The 23506-nt window shown below is 42.8% G+C and overlaps 1 protein-coding gene across 2 annotated transcripts in view; it reads left to right on the top strand.

The window, feature by feature from the left end:
- The window catches only part of LOC140726121 (exocyst complex component 6B-like), an 835898-nt gene that overhangs the window by 527717 nt on the left and 284675 nt on the right, over nt 1–23506 (top strand). For both annotated transcript variants that reach the window (XM_073042078.1, XM_073042079.1), the window contains 2 exons: nt 1996–2101; nt 18123–18232. In XM_073042078.1, the coding sequence (XP_072898179.1) occupies nt 1996–2101; nt 18123–18232 (216 nt within the window). The remainder of the gene's footprint in view (nt 1–1995; nt 2102–18122; nt 18233–23506) is intronic.

Raw genomic sequence — 23506 nt, 5'->3', positions numbered from 1 at the left:
CCGTAGAGTTATACAATAGGGAAACAGACCCTTCAGCCCAGCCTGTCCATTCTAACTATGGTGCCCACCTAACTAGTCCAATTTGCCTGTGTTTGTTCCATATCCCTCTAAATCCCTTTCGTCCATGTAAGCATCCAGATATCTTTTAAATGTTTTCGTACCTGCTTGAACCACTTTCTCTGAAGCTTGTTTCATATAAGTTGTCCCTCAAGTCCCTTTTAAGTCTTTAATATTTCACCATAAACATGCATCGTTCGCTTCCCTAGGAAAAAAGACTGTGTGCGTTTACCCTATCTATGCCCCTCATGATTTTATGACCCTCTATAAGGTCATCCCTTAGTCTCCAATATTCCATAGAAGCAAACAGGAGGTACCACTGATGTTGTGTGGGACTACAACTAAAGGTTATGGGTTAAGGGTGAGAGATGAAATGTTTAAGGAGAACATGAGGGAATTCATCTTCGCTCAGAGGGTGGTGAGAGTGTGGAATGAGTTGCCAGCAGAAGTGGTGCATGCGGTTCGATTTCAATGTTTTAGAGAAGTTTGGATAGGTACATGGATGACAGGGGTACGGAGGGCTATGGTGCATGTTGATGGGATGAGGTGGTTTAAATGGTTTGGCACAGACTCAATGAGTTGAAGGGACTGTTTCTTTGCTGTACTTTTCTGACTTTATGACTCTAGGTTCAAGAGCTTGAAGACACTCACTTCAAGATTGAACAACTGGTTGTTCCCCACGGGGATCAGGTTCATGAACTGAGCTGAAAAAGTTGAAATCTACCCCAGACATTCTCCCTTCTTTCTTCCATCAGGCAGAAGATACAAAGACCTGAAAGTACGAACAAACAGGTTCAAGGACAGCTTCTACCCTATTATTATCAGACATTTGAACGGACCTCTTGTATGATAAGATGGACTCTTGGCCTCACAATCTACCTCGATATGATCTTGCACTTTATCATTTACCTGCACTGCACTTTTTTCTGCATCTGTTATTGTTTTACCTCAATACACTGTGTAGTGATCTGATCTGTAGGAACAATATACAAGACAAGCTTTTCACTGTATCTCAGTACATATGACAATAAGAAACCAATTCCAATATGGAATACCAACAAAACCAGTCAGCTGGACCACTCACATTCTGCTGCAAGCCAAGTCAAAGTTTAAAGTAAGTTTATTATCAAAGTATGTATATGTCACCATATACAATGCTGAGATTCATTTCCCAGTGGGTATTCACAGAAAAATTCAGAAGTACAATAGAATCTATGAAATACTGACTTACAACTGAACAACCAATGTGCAAAAGAAGACAAATTGTGCAAACAGAAAAATAAATAATACTAAGAACTGGAGTTATGGAGTCCTTGAAAGTGAATGTGAAGCTGTGAAATCAGTTCAGTGTTGAGGAGAGAGGTTGTAGGGTAATAACCAAAGATCACAGGGCTTTTACCAGTACAGCTCTACGTTCAGTTAACAGTCTGCTGGAGAAACCTTGAAGTGGATGGGCTACTGTAGCAGAAGACCATGAACCTATGCAGTATTGTGTGTGTGTGTGTGTGTGTGTGTGTGTGTGTGTGTGTGTGTGTGTGTGTGTGTGTGTGTGTGTGTGTGTGTGTGTGTGTGTGTGTGTGTGTGTGTGTGTGTGTGTGTGTAAGACTTTTGCACAGTACTGTACATTCTTTGCAAAAAGAGAGGCAAAGATACTGAGGTATTTTTCATGGGTTCAATGTCCATTCAGAAATCTGATAGCAGAGGGGAAGAAGCTGTTCCTAAAACATTGTGTGAGTGTGTGTCTTCAGCTCCTCTTCCTCCACCCTGATGGTAGCAATGAGAAGAGGCCATGTCCTGGGTGGTGAGCATACTTAATGATGGATCTGCTTTTTTGAGGCATTGCCTTTTGAAGATGGCTTCAAAAATGAATCTTCTCTTTTCAGAAATGAGGATGCCAACTTCTTTCATATTAACTGTACTGATTTCTTGTTTCAACAGATATATCTTAGAGTTGGACAACTACAGTGCAATTCCTGTTTCAAATGAAGAGGAGTTTAAGAAGGTGATGGGTCAGTTTCCGTTTCACGATGCCGACTTGGAAAACGTAAGCACTGATCATCCATTGTGTTAAATTGTTTTCACCGTCTGCCTCTGCGTGAGACATCCGCAGGGAGTGAAGTGGTGTTAATGCTTTAGTTATGAAACTCCAACATTCCTGGATATCATTCCTGAACATCATTCCAGCCCGCACCTACCTATCATAGGGTAATGTTATGACTGACAGATGACACATATGTTCAAAATAGAAACTGTACTACATAATTCACAACACACTGGCATTGAGTTGTTGTGTTCAATGTGAGATACCTTGTCTGATCTAATGATGTCAGAGTAAGGCGACTACTTTTGGCTGGTTTGTAATGGACGTAATGGTCTGCAGCTTTTGCTAGGCACATAAAATGACTTGCATGTTTTGTTCACATAATCCTACACTATCATGCACCTCACCTGGATCCACCTATCACCTGTCTTGCTCCACCTCTCTATACTGGCTATCTCTCCCTTTCCAGTCCAGATAAAGGGTCTCGACTCAAAACGTCAGCAAATGCTGCCTGACCCACTGAGTTCCTCCAGTGTTTTGTTTGTGGTTCCTGATTCCAGCCTCTGTAGTCTCTTGTGTCTCCGAGGAACTGATTCAGCTTAATGGTAATCAATTTAATCCCATTCCCCTCCTCTTTCAACATAGTCCTTTATCTTTTATCCCCTTCAAGTATTGATCCAACTCCTTCTGCTTGTCAGTGGTAGGACTAGGTACAGGAGAGATGGTGGGGGTGTAAGATTGTGGAGATGGGAAAGGGTTTTCAAGAAATATAGAATACAGGCTTTTGAATCAGAAGGGATAACTTCCTTCAACTTCATTTCCCCATCATTGAAATGTTCCAAAAACCTATTAACTTACTTTCAAGAACTTTTCATCTTAACACTCTTCATCAGCTTGAGCATTATTATTAGTAAATAGAACATAGAACGGAGAAACCTATAGCACAATTCAGGCCCTTTGGCCCACAGTGCTGTACCGAACATGTACTTACTTTAGAAATTACCTAGGGTTACCCATAGCACTCTATTATTCTAAGCTCCATGTACCTATCCAGGAGTCTCTTAAAAGACCCTATCGTATCCGCCTCTACCGCTGTCACTGGCAGCCCAGTCCACACACTCACCACTCTCTGCATAAAAAACTTAATCCTAACATCTCCTCTGTACCTACTTCCAAGCACCTTAAAACTGAGCCCTCTCATGTTAGCCATTTCAGCCCTGGGAAAAAGCCTCTGACTATCCACACGATCAATGCCTCTCATCATCTTATTCACCTCTATCAGGTCACCTCTCATCCTCCGTCACTCCAAGAAGAAAAGGCCAAGTTCACTCAAACTATTCTCATAAGGCACGTTCCCCAATCCAGGCAACATCCTCTGCACCCTTTCTATGGCTTCCACATCCTTCCTGTAGTGAGGTGACCAGACCTGAGCACAGTATCCAAGTGGGGTCAATAATAATGATATTTATTATTATTGCTTCTTCTTTTTGCATTTGCACAGTTTGTTTTCTTCAGCCCTCTGGTTGAACGCCCTAGTTGGGGGGGGGGGGGGGGGTCTTTTGTTGATTCTGTTTTAGTTATTATTCTATAAATTTATTGAGTATGCCCACAAGAAAATAAATCTCAGGGTTGTGTATGGTGACATATATGTACTTCGATAATAAAATTTACTTTGAACTTTTGAATGAATAGCACAGTACAGGAGTTCAGCCCAAGAAGTTGTGCTGACCCTCTAACCTACTAAGATCAATCTAACCCTTCCCTACCACATAGCCCTTCATTTTTTCATGTGCCTATCTAGAAGGCTCTTAAATGTTCCTAATGTATCTGCCTCTACTAGAGCTCCTGGCAGGGTGTTCCACACATCCGCCACTCTCTGTGTAAAATCTACCTCTGACATTCTCCCTATACTTCCCTCCCATCACCTTAAAATTATGCCCTCTCTTACTAGACATTACTGTCCTGGGTAAAAGTTTCTGGCAGTCCACTTGTATAATTTTGTACACCTCTATCAAGTCATCTCCCACCCTCCATCACTCCAATGAGAGAAGTCCCAGCTTGCTCAGCCTTTCGTCATAAGACATGCTCTCTATGTTACAGTTTGCATCTAACAGCACCAGCTTCTGGCGTTTAGATGCTCCGACTCTCAGGAGTCTGAATAGTTGGTGCGATCCCTTTAAAGATCCTGACCTGTTCCACTAATTGGCAGGCCATGTTTTGTCGCCAAGAATTGAATATTTAAAGAGCATCTGAACTGAGGTTTGGGGCTCAATGATTAAGTTTGGTTCCATCTGCAATCGTGTTTAGGATTTCAGTATTGTTTGGATTCTAGTCCAGTCACATCAGGTCCTCATCTTGGGTCTAGACAAGAACACCGTTCTCATTTCAGTCTCAAAGTTGTGTCTCGATTCTAGCCTCAGATACACCACACTTGGGTCCTTGCAGTCCTCGCCTAGGCCTCTCATCACACTCTAATCCAGACAGCAGTCTGTAAATCTCCTTTCATACTCTCTAAAACATTTGCTAGCTGGAGAAAGGGACCTGGGAAGACAGTCTTGGATCTCCACCGGAGGATGAAGCCACAAGACTGATGTGGTTTATCCAGATCTAGTGCTGGACTGTTTTCTAAATGTTAGTTGGATATCTCACCCAGTCCTTCAGTCTCTACACCTCTTTCATCCACATATTCCTTTTTCTTGGAATGGTATTGTTTGTTAATGGCAGAGTTAAAGTGAACAATAGAAAAAGGAGGCAGGGTTTCGACCTAAAACGTCGACAATTCCTTTCCTCCCACAGATGTTGCTTGAACTCCTGAGTTCATCACCAGATTGCCTGCTGCAGTGATCATTTTGCCTGGGCAGAGCCATTACAGAGGAGGTGTCAAGCTGGTTGTTTGTACACAAGCACAGAGTGCTGGAGGAACACCGCATGTCAGGCAGCATCTAGGGGGTAGACCATTCGGGCTGAGACTGTCCATCAGAACACAAACATTCCCATCTGTAGACGCTGCCTGATCTGCTGAGTTCCACCAGCATTTTGTGTGTGTTACTCTGGATTTCCAGCATCTGCAGAATTTCTTGTGTTTACGTTGTTTATTGTATACAGGGTTTAGAAGTGTATAGTGGCAAATCGCTTCTATAGAAACATTTGCCAAGAGCAATCATTGTCAACAGCATGATTGCTGACACCATATGACACGGCACATAATGATGTTGATGCTGATGAGTAGTTAAGCTACTAGTGCTAGCCTGCAGGTCACCCTTGGGCAAGGTGTAGCACCTCCTTAGCACACCCCCCCAATGAGGGTCACGTGAAGCCATGGGAGCAGGTGGTGGATGGTCGTATGAGCAGCTGGTGCATATCACCAGTCCTGGTGCCTCAGTAAGGTGGCATCCATTATTAAGGACCCTCAGCACCTAGTATATCCCCTCTTCTCATCATCATCCTCAGGAAGAAGGTTCCAAGGCCTGAAGGCACACATTCAGTGATTAAGGAACCCATGAACACTACCTCACTTTTTAAAATTATGTTTTTGCACTACTATTCTTAATTTAACTATTTAATATACTATATATTAACACTTACTGTAATTTTTTTCTATATTTATTTTGTATTGAACAATTTCCACAACCTACAGACTCCACAACTTGTGTTCTCGCTATTATTTGTTTATTTGTACAATTTTTCCTTTTCATGTTGGTTGTTTGCCAGTTTATGTTCACGTATAGTTTTTAATTCACAAATTATATTCTATTTCTGTATTTTCATGTAAATGCTTGCAAGAAAATGAATCTCAAGGTAGTATATGGTAATATTTATGTACTTTGACAATGAATTTACTTTGACTTTGACTTGGAATCTGCAATGCTTATTTTATTCATGCACGTATATCTGTGCCATGAAAGCCACCCCTAAAGACTGCCTCCTCAGTCAAGGGGTCAGTTATGAATGGTCATCCACACCCTGTGAATGAATAACACAAAAGAATGCAAGAGATTCTGCAGATGCTGGAAATCCAGAGCATCACACACAAAAGATTGGAGGAAGTCAGCAGGTCAGATGATAGGTGAGTAGGAAGGTTAAAGGGCTGGAGAAGAAAGAATCTGATAGGAGAGGAGAACTGGAGAAAAAGAAGATAGAGAGGCACTGGAGGGAGGTGATAAGCAGGTGGAGGAAAAGAGGTAAGAGGCCAGAGCACGGAATAGAAGAGGGAAGGGGGGGGGGGGTGGGGTGGTGAATTACCAGAATGAGAAATCAATGTTCATGCCATTAGGCTGGAGGCCACCTAGACAGAATATGAGGCATTGCTCTTCCACCCTGAGAGTGGCCTCATCAAGGCAAAAAAGGAGGCCATGGACTGATATGTTGGAACTGGAAAGGGAATAGGAATTAAAATGGTTGGTCGCTGCCAGTCCATCTCTTGGCAGATGGACTGGAGGTTCTTATTTCTCAAAGCCATTGTTTATTTGTTGATACAGCACAGAATGGGCTCTTCCAGCCCTTTGAGCCATACCGTGGATTGTCACCTTGTCGTGGTGGAGAAGCTTGTGTGGTCCTGAGATCCCAAGAGCAATGCCGTCTGGAGCTATGCTCTTGGTAGGGTCACCCATGGCGGTAAGGTCAAGGGTGAGGTCCCTGACAAAGAACAATCCAACCAAGACCTCAACGGTGGGACAGGCAGATGAAGTTACCTCGAACTCAACGGCTGTGAAGGTGGATGAAGGCTGCAACCATCAGCTCCAATCGTCGTGGTTTCCATGCCATTGGAATCAGTTGGTTGATTTGTGAAATATCGTGTGCTTCTTGGAGTTCAACATCAAGTACACGTTAAACAAATACACGCACAGGCGTCTTCGCTCCGTGGAAACGGGACGAAGACCATCATCCTCGACCTTGAGGGATAGCCACAATGACGACAACAGTCCTGCAACCCACCTGTTTATCCCTAGTCTAATCACAGGACAATTTACCTAGTCACCAGTATGCCTTCGGACTGTGGGAGGAAACTGGAGCAACCAGAGGAAAGTCACGAGGCCACGGGGAGCACGTGCAAGCTCCTTACAGACAGCACTGGAACTGAACTCCGGTCCAGCTGGAGCTGTAATAGCAACACACTAACTACTACACTACTCAGTAGAAGTTCCTTAATAGAAGTAAATATTGTGGGCTAAGTTTGGCTGGTCTGATGATCCCACAATCATCAACTTTCAAGGACTCTGCAAATCATTTTCTGAGTGCAATTTATTTATTACTAATAATAAATGAAATTGATGGAAGAAAAAGTTACTGTCAGCAGTGCATGCATTACATCATGGTATGGAAAGACAAGTTTGAAGAGTTTATTAGAACTTCTCAGATTAAGGACAGATGGAAGACCATAATTGCCCATGTCATACGGCATGGCACATAATGATGATAATTATTAATTGTATTTTTTGTATTTCCACATTGGTTATTTTCAACCTTTGTGCCCAATTTTTCATTGATTCTATTGTATTTCTTTGTTCTACTGTGACTATCCACAAAAGAATGTATCTCAGGGCAGTATATAGTGATGTGTATATACTTTGATAATAAACTCACTTTGAACTTTGAACTTTGAGGGATGTCAGCCTGAAACGTTGATTGTTTATTCCGTCCAAAGATGCTGCCTGATCTGCTGAGTTCCTCCTGTGATTTTGTGTGTGTTGCTTACGTTCTGCTGAGCTCTTTGGGTGTTTGGATGGTGTAATTTTAGGCAACTTCACAGTTCAAGCACAGTGATGATATTCATACACTGGCAGCAATGTGTTGATCCCTTGAATAGATGAACTGCAGAGTGATGAAAGTTCTTGGCTACCACCTCATCCTTTAATTAGTGGTATGCTTTCCATTCCAGCATCGCACCTAGTAAATCTACTGATGCCAGCCTTGTGCTTTTAACAGTAGGCTTCAGTCTCTGTTCAAAAGTTCAATAAGTTCAAGTTTATTATCAAAGTATGTATACCACCTTAAGTTTTGTCTTCTTGCAGCCACCCACAAAACAAATAAACACAACAGAATCCATGAAAAACCACCAGTAACAAAGACCGATGAGCATCCAATGTGCAAAAGAGGACAAGTTGTTCAAATATTTAAAAAAAAACAGTAAACAAAAACACATGGAACATGAACTGCAAAGTTCCCGAAAGTCAGTCCAGAGCCATGGAGCAGGTTCAGCACTGAGGCAAGTGAAACCAGTCTGGGAGCGGCTGCTGCTCCTGAGGCTGGCAGTGTGAGACCCAAGACTCCTGCACTTCTTGCCTAATGATAGTAACGACAAGCGCGGGAGATGCGTCAAATACAGGCAGACTGTGCTGAATACTAAACACGAAATGCTGGCAGAACTCAGCAGGCCAGACAGCATCTATGGGAGGAAGTAATAATGACGTTTCGGGCCGAAACCCATCTGCCAGCATTTCATGTTTTTTATTTATTTCCAGCATCTGCAGATTCACTTGTGTGCTGAATACTAGTTCATTTTCCATTCTTAAGCCTCGACGATTTTAATGACTCTAAGCTTCATTCAGTACGGAGTGATGGAGCTGGACACAGGTTCATTTTCATCTCTTGGTCCTTGATGCATCATCCTGCATCCTTGAGAGTCAACTTTGCCAAACCCTTCAGGAGATCCTGAAATCACAAGCTTGTTTAGATGGTTAAAAAGTACATTTCTTAAAGGGAAATTATAGGCTGCGGATTTCAGAGATCGTAGTTCAGATGAGGTATATCTAGTAGAGAATCTGGCGATTTTTGTGAGCTGCCTGTAAAATGTCATTGCACGTCTCCCACATCATCTTGGAAAGGATTTATTGGTCAGAGAGTTGATTAACTTGGAAAGCCTCCAGATTTATCCATCAAGTTACTTCAAGTTTATTTATCACCTGTACATTAAAACATTTGAGTAATGGGGTGAAGATACATCTCTACCAAAGGGGGAATAAGGGGTTCCTTCCCTCTGCTAGCCTGCAGGGTCACGTAAAGTCATGGGTGCAGGTGGTGAATGGTTGTATGAGCAGCTGATACATATCACAAACCCTCATTATGTGACCACTGGCACCAGACAGACAATCTCTGAAGCGTATTGATAATGGCTGAGGTCACCCATTTTGTAAAGACACTGTCCAGAAGAAGGCAATGGCAAACCACTTCTGTAGAAAAATTTGCCAAGAACAATCTTCATGGATAGAAAAAAAGATTAAGAACAATAGCGTGAAGGGGGTCTTCCCCACAGGCAATGATCAGATTAAAGACAGATGGAAGACCATGATCATACGACAAGGCACGTTATGGGGATGACGTTCAAACATACAGTGAAATGCATCAGTTGTACAACAACCACCACATTTGAGAGTGTGCTGGGCACAGCCCACAAGTGTCGCCACACATTCTGGTGCCAACATATCATGCCAACATGTTCAACACAGAACACAACAAGCAACAAACAACAGCAAAAACAAGCCTTGTTTCTCCCTCCCATCTACGCACACCACGGTCCTCCAACCCCAGGGCAGGTCTCCAGCCTCTAGCTTCAAAGTTCAAAGTATATTTATTATTGAAATACAGAGGTGTCACCATATACAGCCCTGAGATTAATTTCCTTGCAGGCATTCACAGTAAATCCAAGAAACACCATAGAATCAATGAAAGACTGCACCCAAGAGGATGGACAATCAGTATGCAAAATACAACAAAGTGTTCAATTACAGACAAGAAAAACAATAATAATAATCAATAATTAAGCAATAAATATCAAGAACATGAGATGAATAGTCTTTGAAATTGATTAATTCATAGGTTGTGGAAACAGTTCAGTGATGGGTTGAGTGAAGTTATCCTCTTTGTTTCAAGAGCTTGGTGGTTGAAGAGTAATAACTGTTCCTGAAGCTGGTGGTGTGAGTCCTGAGGCTCCTGTATCTTCCTCCTGATAGCAACAGCATGAAGATAACATGGCCTGGGTGGTGGGGTTCCTGATGATGGATGCTGCTTTTCTATGACAGCACTCCATGTAGATGTGCTCAAAGGAGGGCTTTACCCATGATGGGCTGGGCTGTATCCACTACTTTTTGTAGGATTTTCATTCAAGGGCATTGGTGTTTCCATACCAGGCTGTGATGCAGCCAGTTAATATAAACTCCACTACACATCTATAGATAATCTGTCAAAGATTTGGATGTCGTGCCAAATCTTCGCAGCCTTCTGAGGAAGCAAATGCACTGCCCTGATTTCTTTTCAATGGCACTTACGTGCTGGGCCCAGAACAGATGCTCTGAAATGATAATACTGAACAATTTAAAGTTGCTGATCCTCTCCACCTCTGATCCCCCGATGAGGACTGGATCATTGGGCGACATTCAGGTCTGCAAGCACCAGGCTTTGACCACCCCAGTGCTCGCAGATATTCGCAGACTGGGTCCAGCTAACGGGCCTTGATTTCTGGACTTCTGATTCAACCCTTGGGCCTCGATCGTCGGTATCATTCCCAGGACACACCGACCACTGAATACCAGGCTTTGAAACGAAACCACCCCCACCCCATCATAGCTACACAGCATCATATAAGCTGCATTAATGAGAAATATTTAAATTAAGTAATGTTATTACAGCACCAGTGACCCAGGTTCAATTCTCTGGGTGCTCTGGTTTCCTCCCACAGTCCAAAGACGTACGGGTTAGTAGGTGAATTGGGTATAATTGGGCTGCACAGACTTGTTGGGCCGAATGGTCTGTTACCAAGCTGCATCTCTAAAAAAGTAAGAACATAGATAATTTGTACATAGTTTTTACAAGAAAGAATACAATTAGAATTGCTGCACCAGACTATGATGCTTTCAATGGTACATCTTTAGCCTCTCATTAGAGCAGTGGCGATGTGTCATTGATTGCCCAATTGAAGGACTCTGAGTTTCTATACCAAACGTCAGCCACATCTCAGCACTGTTGAATAACATCCTGATGAAGGGTCTCCGCTTGAACTTCGTTCCTCTCCATAGATGCTGCCTGACCTGCTGAGTTTCTCCAGCGTTGTTCTCTAACCATCTTTACCATCAGTTTGTCCAAGGCAGCTTCACCCATTGAGTGAAAAATCCAATCCATCCACGTTTACATTCCTCCTTAAACCACGCATGTGAATTGCCTGTTGTGTTACCTACTTTACAATGGTGTCTGTAACATCAGAGGCATTTAATTGGTTGTAAAGTGCTTTGGGACTGCTAAAGGTAGCCATATCAATGCACCTTTGTTCTTTTTCATTTCCCCATTGAGTTTTAACTCTTGTGGACCTGAACTGGCTTCGCTGCTTGCTGTTTGTGCAGCCAAGACTACCATTAGAACGTTAGCTTTCTCAGGAGAGCACAGCGGGTAAAATTCCACTTCCCAAAGGCAGAGCCATTCCTAATGAGACAATCCTCGGTGACTCAGTTATTGACATTATTTATTTAGCGATACAGCGTAGAGTAGGCCCCTCCTGCCCTTCGAGCCACGCCACCCCCGGCAACCCACGCCCTGATTAACCCTAACCTAATCACGGGACAATTTGAAATGATCAATTAACTTATCCTGTATGTCTGTTAACTGTGAAGGAAAGCGGGGCACCTGGGGAAAATCACACATTCCATGGGGAGGATGTACAAGTTCCTTCCAGAGGACTCTAAGGTTGAACTCCAAACTCTGACACTTTGAGCTGTAATAATGTCGCACTATTCGCTATGCTACCATGGTGTCCCAGGATCTACAGATGTGACCCTCCAGGGCCATTTTACAGAATGGTTAAAACCATAAGACAAAGGAGCAGAATTAGTCCATTTGGCCCATCGAGTCTGCTTCACCATTTCACCTTAGCTTATTTACTATCCCTCTCAACCCCTTTCGCCTACTTTCTCCCCATAACCTTTAACACCTTTACTAATCAAGAACCTATCAACCTCCACTTTAAGTATATCCAATAACTTGGTCTCCAAAGCCATCTATGGCAATGAATTCCACAAATTCACCACTCTCTAGCTCTCACTCTGTTTTAAAGAAACATCCTTGTATTCTGAGACCATGCCCTCTAGTCCTTGTCTCCCCACAACAGGAAACATCTTCTCCTTGTCCACTCTATCTGGGCCTTTCAGTGTTCAGTAGGTTTCAGTGAGACCCTCCTCTTATTGAAAGTGAATCCCTAACTGCAAGAGATTGTCACAGCCAGGCTGTGAATCAGGTTCAGCATTCACCCTCGTGAGTTTGCATGTTCTGCCTAAATACTGTTTCATTATGTCAGTATTTAACTCCTTTCATTTTGTTGTAGTCTTGTTGAGACTCGACCAAAACCACAGCGATATTTACACTCCCTGGTTACACCCGTCCTTGTCCAGGAAGGAGGACTACTGTTTCGACAGACGCTGGAAAGGAGCGATGTTCATTTTGTATTTAGTTATTGTTTCCAGCCGCAGTATTGGCATTTTACTTTCAGTTTGAGAGTTTTAGTTAATAGCCCTGTTGGCTTGACATTTATTGTTTTTCTTTTCCTTTAAATTCTGCAACAGTTCTCATTAAAGTAAGTGAACTGTTGACCTGCTTCAGTCTTTCTCTCTCTTTCTTTTCGCAATTGGGCCATATCTGAACATTGTGAAAAAGATGCGTGTAACCCAGACTGGATGACGGAAATGGGTGCTTGGTCCCATCACCAGTGTTACTGGTGACCCAGTAGAATTTTGTGATGAGCCAGCAGCTTTAATGTTCACTTTCTGTGGCATTCCAGCTCATTTCACTCAGCCACAATGGAATTCGAACTCACAGTGTTTGAGAAAGAAGTAGAAAAAAAGAAGTCTTGGAATTATAAGGGCATCGCAAATGAAACGTTCTTGAAGTATAGAAGAAGAAGAAGCTGGCTCTCCCATGAGGATGGGCTTGAGAGGGTTAATAAATCAGCTATGATGGAACAGTGGAACAGACTCGATGGGCCAAATGCTCCAGTTATGGTCCTTTGTCTTATTCTGGTTCCCATGACCAGAAGGATGTGGAGAGGATACAAAAGAGGTTCACCAGGATGCTGCCTGGATTAGAGGGCATGTGCTGTTTGGAGAGGTTGGGCAAACTTGGGTTGTTTTCTCTGGAGCGTTAGAGGCTAAGGAGAGTTCTTATAGAGGTTTCTAAAATTATGAGAGTCATAGATTGAATGGACAGCGAGAGACTGTCCCTGAGCAAAAATAGCTAATAAGAGGGACTATAGTGTTTGGTGATTAGGGGAAAGAATTGGGGCATGTAAGAGTTTTTTTTTCACTCAGTGTGGTGGATATATGGAGCACCCTGCCAGGGGTGGTGGTGCATGCTGATACATTAGGGACATTTAAGAATCTCTTAGACAGGCACATGGATACAAGAAGAATAGAGGGCTATGTGGGAGGGAGGGGTTAGATTGATTTTAGAGTAGGTTAAAAGGTCGGCACAGCATTGTGGGCCAAAGGGCCTGTACTGTGCTGTAATGTTCTGTGTTCTACAGAGAGGGTAGACAGACAGTATTTTTTTTCCCCAGTGTTAAATGTCTAATATTGGATGAACGGAGTTAAGTTAAAAGGAGGTGTGAGGGGCAAGTTCCTTACACAGAGTGGTAGGCGTCTAGAGCGAGCTGTGAGAGGTGATTGTGGAAACAAATACGACAAACACATTAAAGAGGCTCTTAAATAGTCACAAGGATGTGTAGAGAGTGGAAAGATGTCGACATTGTGTTGGCAGAAAAATAGTTTAGTAAGGCAGTTAATTATTCGTTTCATTAGTTTGGCATCGTGTTGTGATCTAAAGGGCCTGTTATTGTGCTGTTCTGTTCCAGGTTTTGTGTAAGCAACCTTCATCGAGATTCAAGATTGTTTAATGTCATTTCCAGCACACAACTGTAAAGGAGAACAAAATCATTGTTACTCTGCATCCAATGCAATACAAGAAACAATAAAATAATGAATATAATATTAAAAACCACAATAAATATAAATACAGAAGATAGATAAATTAATTGTATGCCCATAAGTAGGTACAGGAGTGTCAGTATGTAAGGTGACTGACAGGAAATGATTTAAGTAGTGGTGGTTGGGGGTGTGGAGAGGTGAGTTAGTGGATGGAGGTGTAGATTGGCCTCACTGCTTGGGGAAAGTAACTGTTTTTGAGTCTGGTGGTCCTAGCATGGATGCTATGTGGCCTCTTCCCTGATGGAAGTGGGACAAACAGTCTATGAGTAGGTGGGTGGGATCCTTCATGATGTTACTGGCCTTTTTCCAGCACTTTTCTGTATATATGCCCTCGATGGCAGGTAGGCTGGTTCCAGTGATGCGTTGGGCAGTTTTAACTACCTATTCTAGAGCCCTCCTGTCCACCACAGCACAGTTTCCGTACCACACGGTGATGCAGCTTGTTGGGATACTCTCTACTGTGAATCTGTAGAAGGACGTGCATAGTCCAGCTCTCTTAAGCCTCGTCAGACAGTAGAGCTATTCGGTGAGCTTTCCTGATTGTGTACAATGTGTTCTGGAGAGGACTACGAGATGCGTACTCCCAGGAGTGTGAAACTGATGTGCTACTGCTGTAAAGGACAGAGGTGTGATTGTTGCAAGTTCCTCTCAATCGATAATCTTCTCCTTTGTCTTATTGACATTTATGCGACCTCTCTCACCTTGGCAAAGGTGCTCTTTGTTGGCATCCACATGGTCTTTGATAGATGATAAATCTGAGTTCGATGAGACATAATGTGAAAACACTGAGACATACAGTGAAATGCATCACTTGTGTCAGCGACCAGCACAGTCCAAGGGTAGCTGGTGAAAGCCCACAAGTGTCACCAACGCTTTCAGGGATAATGAGAGTGAGGTGCAAGCAACATTTGGATAGGTACGTGAATGGGACGATATGGAGGGCTAGTGTCTGGGTGCAGGTCAAATGCACTAGGCAGATTAATGATTTGGCAGAACTGGATGGGCTGAAGGGTCTGTTTCTGTCCTGTATCTCATTGTATCTCACCACACTCTGAGCGAAGAAATTCCCCCTGATGTTCTCCTTAAATATTTCACCTTTTACCCTTAACCCATGACCTCTGTTTTGAGTCTCAACCAACCTCAGTGGAAAAAACCTGCTTGCATTTATGCTACCTACACCCTTAATCATTTTGTATACCTCTTTAAATCTCCTTTTATTCTTTTATGCTCTAGGGAATAAAGTCCTGCCCTATTCAGCCTTTCCTCAGGAAAGGATCAGGACCTCAAGTCCTGGCAACATCCTTGTAAATTTTCTCTGCACTATTTCAATCTTATTGGCGTCTTTCCTGTAGGTAGGTGACCAGAACTGCACATAATACTCCAAATTGGGCCTCACCAACATCTTATGCAACTTCAACGTAACATCCCAACTCCTGCACTCACTACTTTGATTAATGAAGGCCAATATGCAAAAGCTTTCTTTATGATTCTATCTACCTGTGACATCACTTTTAAGGACTACTTTTCAAAGTAGATCCTGTCTACCTGTGACACCACATTCAAAGACTACCTTTCAAGGTAGACACTATCTACCTGTGATGCTACTTCAACCACCTGATTTGATACTACCACTATTTTTTGCTTTCTGCCGTCTGGTCTTCCTGGTGTGAGTGATATGATCAGGAAAAATGGATTCCTCGCTGCATTGCACTCTAATTTAATGGCACAACACAAACTAAGGTAGCAGTCTGTGGTGTGACCTCTATTATAAACATAGTGTAGCCATTTTTTGAGTCCCAAGATTCCGGAAGCATTAGGGAATCTCAGAGACACAGGAAACTGCAGATGCTGGAATCTGGAGCAATACACAGTCTGCTGGATATACGCAAGAGGTCAGATAGCATCAGTGGAGGGAAATGGACAGTCGTCATTTTGGGTTATAGAACATAGAGCATCACAGTACAGTGCAGTACAGGCTCTTCAGCTCACAGTGTTGTGCCAGTCCTTTAACCAATCTAACCAATCTCTCCTACTTACAGTTTGTTCATTATATGCTGTTTCATATGATGTAGTCCCATGACCGTAATGATTCTTGGCAAATTTTTCTGCATAAGTAGTTTGCCATTGCCTTCTTCTGAGCAGTGTCTTTATGAGACGGGTGATCCCAGCCATTATCAATACTGCTCAGAGAGGAGTGTCAGCGGTTACATAACCAGGACTTGTGATATGCACCGGCTGCTCATACGACCATCCACCACCTGCTCCCATGGCTTCTGATCATGGTGCTAAGCAGGTACTAACCTTGCCCAATGGCGACCCACAAGGAAGGAGAGCCTCACACCTCCATTGGTAGAGCTGTATCTCTACCCCTCCGCCCATCCTGCATATGACAGCCCTCCATTTTTATGTCATCACATGCCTATCTAAGAGTATCTTAAATATCCCTAATGTATCCGTCTCTGCCACCACTCCTGGCAGGGCGTTCCACGTACCACCGCTCTGTGTGTGAAAAACCTACCTCTGACATCCCCATTTATTCCCCCCCCAAAACTCCTCATATAGATTCAAGAAATCTTCTTGTGAGTACAACTCAATCTCATACAGATTCAGAATCAGAATCAGATTTACTATCACTGACGTATATTGTGAAATTTGATGTGGCAGCCATGGAGGGCAAGACATGAACATTACTATAAGCTACAAAAAATATAAACATTTAAGTATGTATATGTCACCCTGAGATTCATATTCTTGTCAGCATTTACAGGAAAAAAATAAAACAAAATCCATGAAAACTATACATAAAAAGACAAAACTGACAAATGCCCAGAACTCTCAAAGTCAAAAATCAATGTAAATTTATTATCAAAGTAAATTTATGTTTCCATATACAAACTTGAGAGCGCTGTCACAGGAGAGCAACATCCATCATCAAGGACCCCCACCACCCACGCACACCATGTTCTTTTCTCGCTGCTGCCATCAGGAAAGAGGCACAGGAGCCTCAGCAACCACACTACCAGGTTCAGCAACAGTTATTACCATGAGATGAAGAGTCCTTAAAAGTGAGTCCATGGGTTGTGGGAACAGTTCAGTGATGGGGTGAGTGAAGTTGAGTGAAGTTACCCCTTTGGTTCCAGAGCCTGATGGTTGAGGGGTAATTAACTGTTCCTGAATCTGGTGGTGTGAGTCTGGCAGCAGCGAGAAGAGATCATGTCCTTGATGATGGATGCTGCTTTCTTGCGAAAATGCACCAAGTGGATGTGCTTGATGGTGGGAAGAGAGGTGGACCGACAGGCTGGATTGTGTGCAACGGTACACTGCCGGGAGACTGTACCTCCGAATGCTGGAAGTTGTCACTCAGGGTCTTGGACTATATATGTGTTTTTTTTCAAGTTATGATGCTTCTTTGCCCTGTATTTGAATTATGCTTCTCGCTATTTTGAATGTTTTACACCTTGACCCCAAAGGAACTCTGTCTCGTTCGGCTGTATCAATGTAAGGGTTGAATGATAATTAAACTTGATTTTGATTTGATTTTACCCATGATGGACTGGGCCATATCCACTTCTTTTTGTAGGGTTTTCCGATGAAGGGTATTGGTTTTTCAAGATACTCTCCACTATACATCTGTAGAAGTTTGTAAAGGTTTTAGTGCTGTAATAGTATTTCACTGGAAAGGGTCTGAGTCTAAAACATCCACTGTTTATTTTCCTCCATAGATACTGCCTTACCTGCAGCATTCCTCCAGCATTTTATGTGTGTTACTCTGGATTTCCAGCATTGGCAGACCTCTAGTGTATTTCTGACACTTCTATCTTTTTATTTTTACTTTTATAAACAGCATTTTTTGTCATTCTCCAACAGCCGTATGAGATTCGAACAGATCAATATTCGAGATGTCAGGTTGATCATTATATATCTCTGTGGTTGTGTGGGATTCAAACTCAGGTCGATATTCAAAGTCTCTGCATAGTCACTATATAGCTCTTAGGTTGTGTGTGGTATTAAATGTGATGTTGTTCAAACTTTATTTTTTTCAGTTCTGTGTTTTTCATTTGCAGCAACCCTTCCCCAAGAAATTCCCATTCTCGGAATTTGTGCCCAAGGTCTATTCGCAAATCAAAGAATTTATCTACGCCTGCCTCAAGTTTTCAGAAGATCTTCATTTGAGGTAAGGGCTGTGCGAAGGACAGATGATGTTCAAGGCAGCATTTTGCATTAATTATTTGGCTGGTTATCCATCATATCCGATGATGAGTCAGATTTGTACAGTTCTTCTGTTATGCAGTTTTTTTATAGTGGAAAAACCATAGCACTGGAGTAGTTGGAGTAGCAGTCACAAATGAGGTCTTCCTTAGTTGCAGAAGATGACCTTGTTGTGTCCTTTACTCTCCATGGAGTGTTGTAGAATCATCTTCCTGGCTGTTGAATCTTACTGTTCATCTCTGCCCCGTCCACTGGGAGCTGAATTCACATTCTAGGACAGGTGTGTCCCTATCTCACCAGGGTGCGAAGCTAGCCAGCTACGCACACCTGGTTTGGCCCACCTGTCGGTGACGTTCTGGGGTGTGGCTGCTGTCACATCCAAATTTTCAGTCTCCCTCCTGTATGCTGATTCATCATTGCCATTGATTCAGCCAACAACAGTGGTGTCATTTGCAAACTTGAATATGGCATTGGAGCTGTGCTGAGCCACACAGTCATAAGTGTAAAGCAAGCAGAGCAGGGGACTAAGCATACAGCCTTGTGGTGCACCTGTGTTGATGGAGATTGTGGAGGGGATGTTGTTGTCAATCCAAACTGATTGGGGTCTGCAAGTGAGGAAGTCCAGGATCCAATTGCACAAGGAGGTATTGATGCCAAGGTCCTGGAGCTTATTGATTAGTTATGATGGGATGTGGCAGTAGTAAATTGCAATACATAATAATAATAAACTATAAATTACAATAAGAAATACAGGTACATACAAAAAGAGAGCAAAAAAAGAAGAAAAATAGGGTTCATTGTCCGTTAAGAAATCTGATGGCAGAAGGGAAGACGCTGTTCCTAAAATGTTGAATGTGTGTCTAAAGGCTCCTGTACCATCTCCTTGATATTAACAATGAAAAGAGGGCATGAACTGGGTGATGGGTGAACTTAGAATCAGAATCAGGTTTATTATCACTGACATATGTCATGAAATTTGTTGTTTTATGGCAGCAATACAGTGCAAGACATAAATAATTATTGTAGTTGCAATCAGAATTATCAAAAGAATAAGTAGTGCAAAAGGAAAGCAAAATAGTGAGCTGGTGTTCATGGGTTCGATGTCCGTTCAGAAATCTGATGGCAGAGGGGAAGAAGCTCTTCCTGGAACTTTGCATGTGTGTCTTCAAGCTCCTGTACCTCCTCCTTGATAAGGAGGAGCAATAAGAAGGGGGCACATCCTGGATGGCAAGGGCCCTTAATGATGGATGCTGAATTTTAGAAGCATTGCAATTTGAAGATGTTCTCGATGGTAGGGAGGCTAGTGCCCATGATAGAGCTGGCTGAGTCTACAACCTTCTGCAGCTTTTTCTGATCCCCCACCCCCAGACCAGACACTGATGCAATCAGAGTGATCTCCATGGTGCATCTGTTGAAATTTGCTTGAGTCTTTGGTGACATACCAAATCTCTTAAAATACCTAATGAAATATATCTACTGGTGTGCCTTCATCATAATTGTGTCGATGTGTTTGGCAAAGCTTTGCAAAACATAAGTATGTCAAATTTGTGTTTATAGTAATCTGCACAAGTCCCTGTATGCGGAGATGCAATGAAAAGCTTGCTTACAGCAACGTCACAGGCACAGAGCTTCATATAAGTAGCATTCACAAGAAATTATTAAAATTAATCTTAGGTTTTGCATTATTTTTACAAGATAGCACAATCAGGACAAAGAAAACGAAGTCCATTATTGATAGCTCTGGGCCATACTGGCTGGAGTTTAGAAGAATGTGGGACGATCTCATTGAAACCTATTGATTATTGAAAAGCCTAGATAGAATGGGCATGGAGAGGATATTTCCTATAGTGGGGGAGCCTAGGACTGGAATGAACAGCCTCATAATGGGGGGACATCCGTTTAGAACAGAGATGAGGAGGAATTTCTTCAGCCAGAGGGTAGTGAATCTGTGCAATTCATTGTCACAGCTGGCTATGGAGGCTAAGTCATTGGGTATATTTAAGCAGAGGTTGATAGGTTCTTGATTAGTAAGGATGTCTAAGGTTACATGGAGAAGACAGGAGAATGGGGTTGAGATGGATAATAAACCAGCCATAATCAGATTCTCCTCCAAAGTCTTATGGACTTACTGTATTATTCTCCCTACATCCCAGGCTGTCTAGTCAAGGCTATGTTCTCGTAAATCTGCTTGAAACTCTTTCCAGTTTAATGGTGTATTTACCCTGACAGGGTGACCAAAACTGTGCACAGTATTCCAAGCATCTTGTACCTACAATATTATGTCCCAACTCCTATACTCAATGCCCTGCCTGATGAAGGGCAGAATGCCAAATGCTTTCACACCCTGTCTACCTGTGGCGCAATGTTCAGGGAGCCATGTATGGGAGGTTTAGACCCATGAAGAAACTTGGAAATATTGTCACTGTTGTAAATCAAGAAGAACAATAATCACTTTGAGCACTGCTAAAGTTGACAAGCATCAACATGACGGAGGATGACAGGCCATTTGATAGAGGTGTATGAGATAATGAGAGGCAATAGATAGAGTGGACAGCCAGTAGCTTTTTCTCATCGTGGCAAAAGCCAATAGCAGTGATTGTGCATTTAAGGTGAGTGGAAGAACGTTTAGTGAAGATGTCAAAGGAAGGCTTTTACAAGTGCCTGGAATGCACTGTCAGGGGTGATTTTACAGACAGTGCACTAGAAACATTGAAGAGACACTTTGAGAGTCCTGGATGTAAGAAAAATGGAGGGTTATGGGCTTTGTAGCAGGGAAGGGTTAGAATGATCGTGAAGTAGGTTTATATAAGTTGGCACAACATCGAAGGCTGACAGACCCTTACTGTACTGTACTGTTCCATGTTCTATGTTCTGTGGATATTGGGGAAATTATCCTGTAGGCTTTCAGAATAATGCCATGGATTTTAAATCAAATCCTAACACTCGAAGAGTGACATATGGTAGCGTAGCGATTAGTACAATGCTATTACAGCTCAGGGCATTCTGGAGTTCAGAGTTCAATTCCAGCGTACTCTGTACATCCTCCCCATGGAAAGCTGGGGTTTTCCTCTGGGTCCTCCGGTTTCCTCCTGCAGTCCAAAGACATACCAGCAAGTTTAATTGGTCATTGTAAATCATCTCAGGATTAGCTGAGGGTTAAGTGGGGGTTGTCGGGGAGTTGCTGGGGCACCTGAAGGTTGGAAGGGTGTACTCCATGCTGAACGCTGTATCACTAAATAAATAAGTAATGCATTTCGTGATAAAAGAAAGGACTGTGTTGTGAGGAAAGCCATGAATTAGAAGTGAAGGCAGTTAATGTTGGTCTTCCACACAATGGATGTGTGCATGTGTGTGTGCGATTTGAGAAAATTCTTCAAATCTGTCGTCTAAGGTGCTTTTAAAAACTTGTCAATCCTGAACAAAAAAATAACAAAGCGGACATGTCAAGGGGGGAAATTTAAATGAAACGCTTTGAGTGCACTTTGTTGCCATCCTCCCTGCTGGAGTCGTTGTCTGTTATAAAGGGCCTCCTGCAAAACAATAGCCCACTATCCCTGGCCAATAATGTTGCCGCCACTTCTTCCCTTCAGTAATGTGACAGGTCTGAATTAGTTTTCATTAGAGGGTCTGCACAGAGAGCCAGCAGGGATATTTAGCTGTCATTCCTACTGAACCCTGGAGTGATAGGGTCAGCACGTCAATCACCCAAGGTATGCTAGGTCATAAGCTGGAGTCCTTAGGAAGCAAGGTGTCGGGTTTGATGCAGTCTTTTCGCACTCTCTTCTGTCTTTCCTTCAACACTTGTCTTTTTTTCACACTTCACCCTAGTTATCTCCTATTCATCCGAAGATCCAAGTTGTAATAATGGCCGCATTCCAACGCGTCCTACAGAGGAGACTTTTGACCAAGGCCTCGTCTGCTCTTTTGTGCGGAGGTAAAAGATCCCATGGCAATGTTCTGAAGAAGTCGGAGAGTTCTCCTTTGTAGAGTTAGGCAATCTCTATCCCTCAGTCAACACCACAATAAATCAAATAATCTGCTTGTTATCACCATGCTGTTTGTGGGGACTTGCTGAGGGCAAATTGGCTCATAGTTATCCTGCATTTCAGAAGCACCTGGGACATTAAAGATTAGTTGTATTTGTCACATGTACATCGAAACATACAGTGACATGCATCGTTTTGCATCAACGACTAACTCAGTCCATGGATGTGCTGGGGGCCGCCCACAAGCGTCACCACATTTCCAGTGCCAATGTAGCATGTCCACAAATTATTGACCTTAACCTGTATGTCTATGGTACGTGGGAGGAAACTGGAGCGCTCAGAAGAAATCCACATGGTCACAGAGAGAACGTACAAATTCATTGCAGACAGTGGCAGGAGTTGAACTCTGATCGGTGGCACCGCAAAGTGTCACGCTGAACACCGCCAAGTGTTGCACTAAACACTACGCTACGATCTCGCCCTGGTGCATGAAAGGTGTTGTAGAGATATGTGTGGTTCAGCCAAGTATGTCAATAGAATGTATTGTACTGCAATCCCCCCGTCACCTACCAGCTTGTACTCCATCCCACTCCCTGTCCCTACATATCCTGGCTTCTATCCCTTCCTTTTCCAGTCCTGATGAAGAGCCTTGGCCTGAAGCATCAACTGTTTATTCCTCTTCATAGATGCTGCCTGACCTACTGAGTTCCTCCAGCATTTTGTGTGTGTTACTCTGACTATTATTATTGGTTCATTATTATCACATGTTCCAAGATACAGGGTAAAGCTTTTGTTCTCTATGCCATCCCCACAGATCCATGCCTGATCATTGAAGGAAAATGAAAAAAAAAAAGCAGAATATAGTGTTTTACATTGACAGCGGAAAGCACAGTGCAGGTAGACAAATTGTCAAAACGTTCAGATATGGCCCGTGTGGAAAGAGAGCTACTGAAACGGGTCGACAGTTCACTCACTTTAATGAGAACTGTTGCAGAATTTAAAGATTCAAAGATTCAACATACATTTATTATCAAAGTATGTATGCAGTATGCAACCCTGAGATTCGTCTTCCCCACAGACAGCCATGAACCGAAGAAAACCATGGAAACCCACCACATGCAAAAACGTAACAAACCATGCAAACAGCAACAAAAAAAGAGCGACAAACACAGAGTATAAGACACAAAGTCGAAAGAGTCCAGGCATATTCAGTTCAGCTCAGAGTTTGTTATCTGCAGGCTGCTCCTATTCAA

Source organism: Hemitrygon akajei, chromosome 4, assembly GCF_048418815.1.
Source record: "Hemitrygon akajei chromosome 4, sHemAka1.3, whole genome shotgun sequence".
NCBI lineage: Eukaryota > Metazoa > Chordata > Chondrichthyes > Myliobatiformes > Dasyatidae > Hemitrygon > Hemitrygon akajei.
This window is presented reverse-complemented; position numbering and strand designations above follow the sequence as displayed.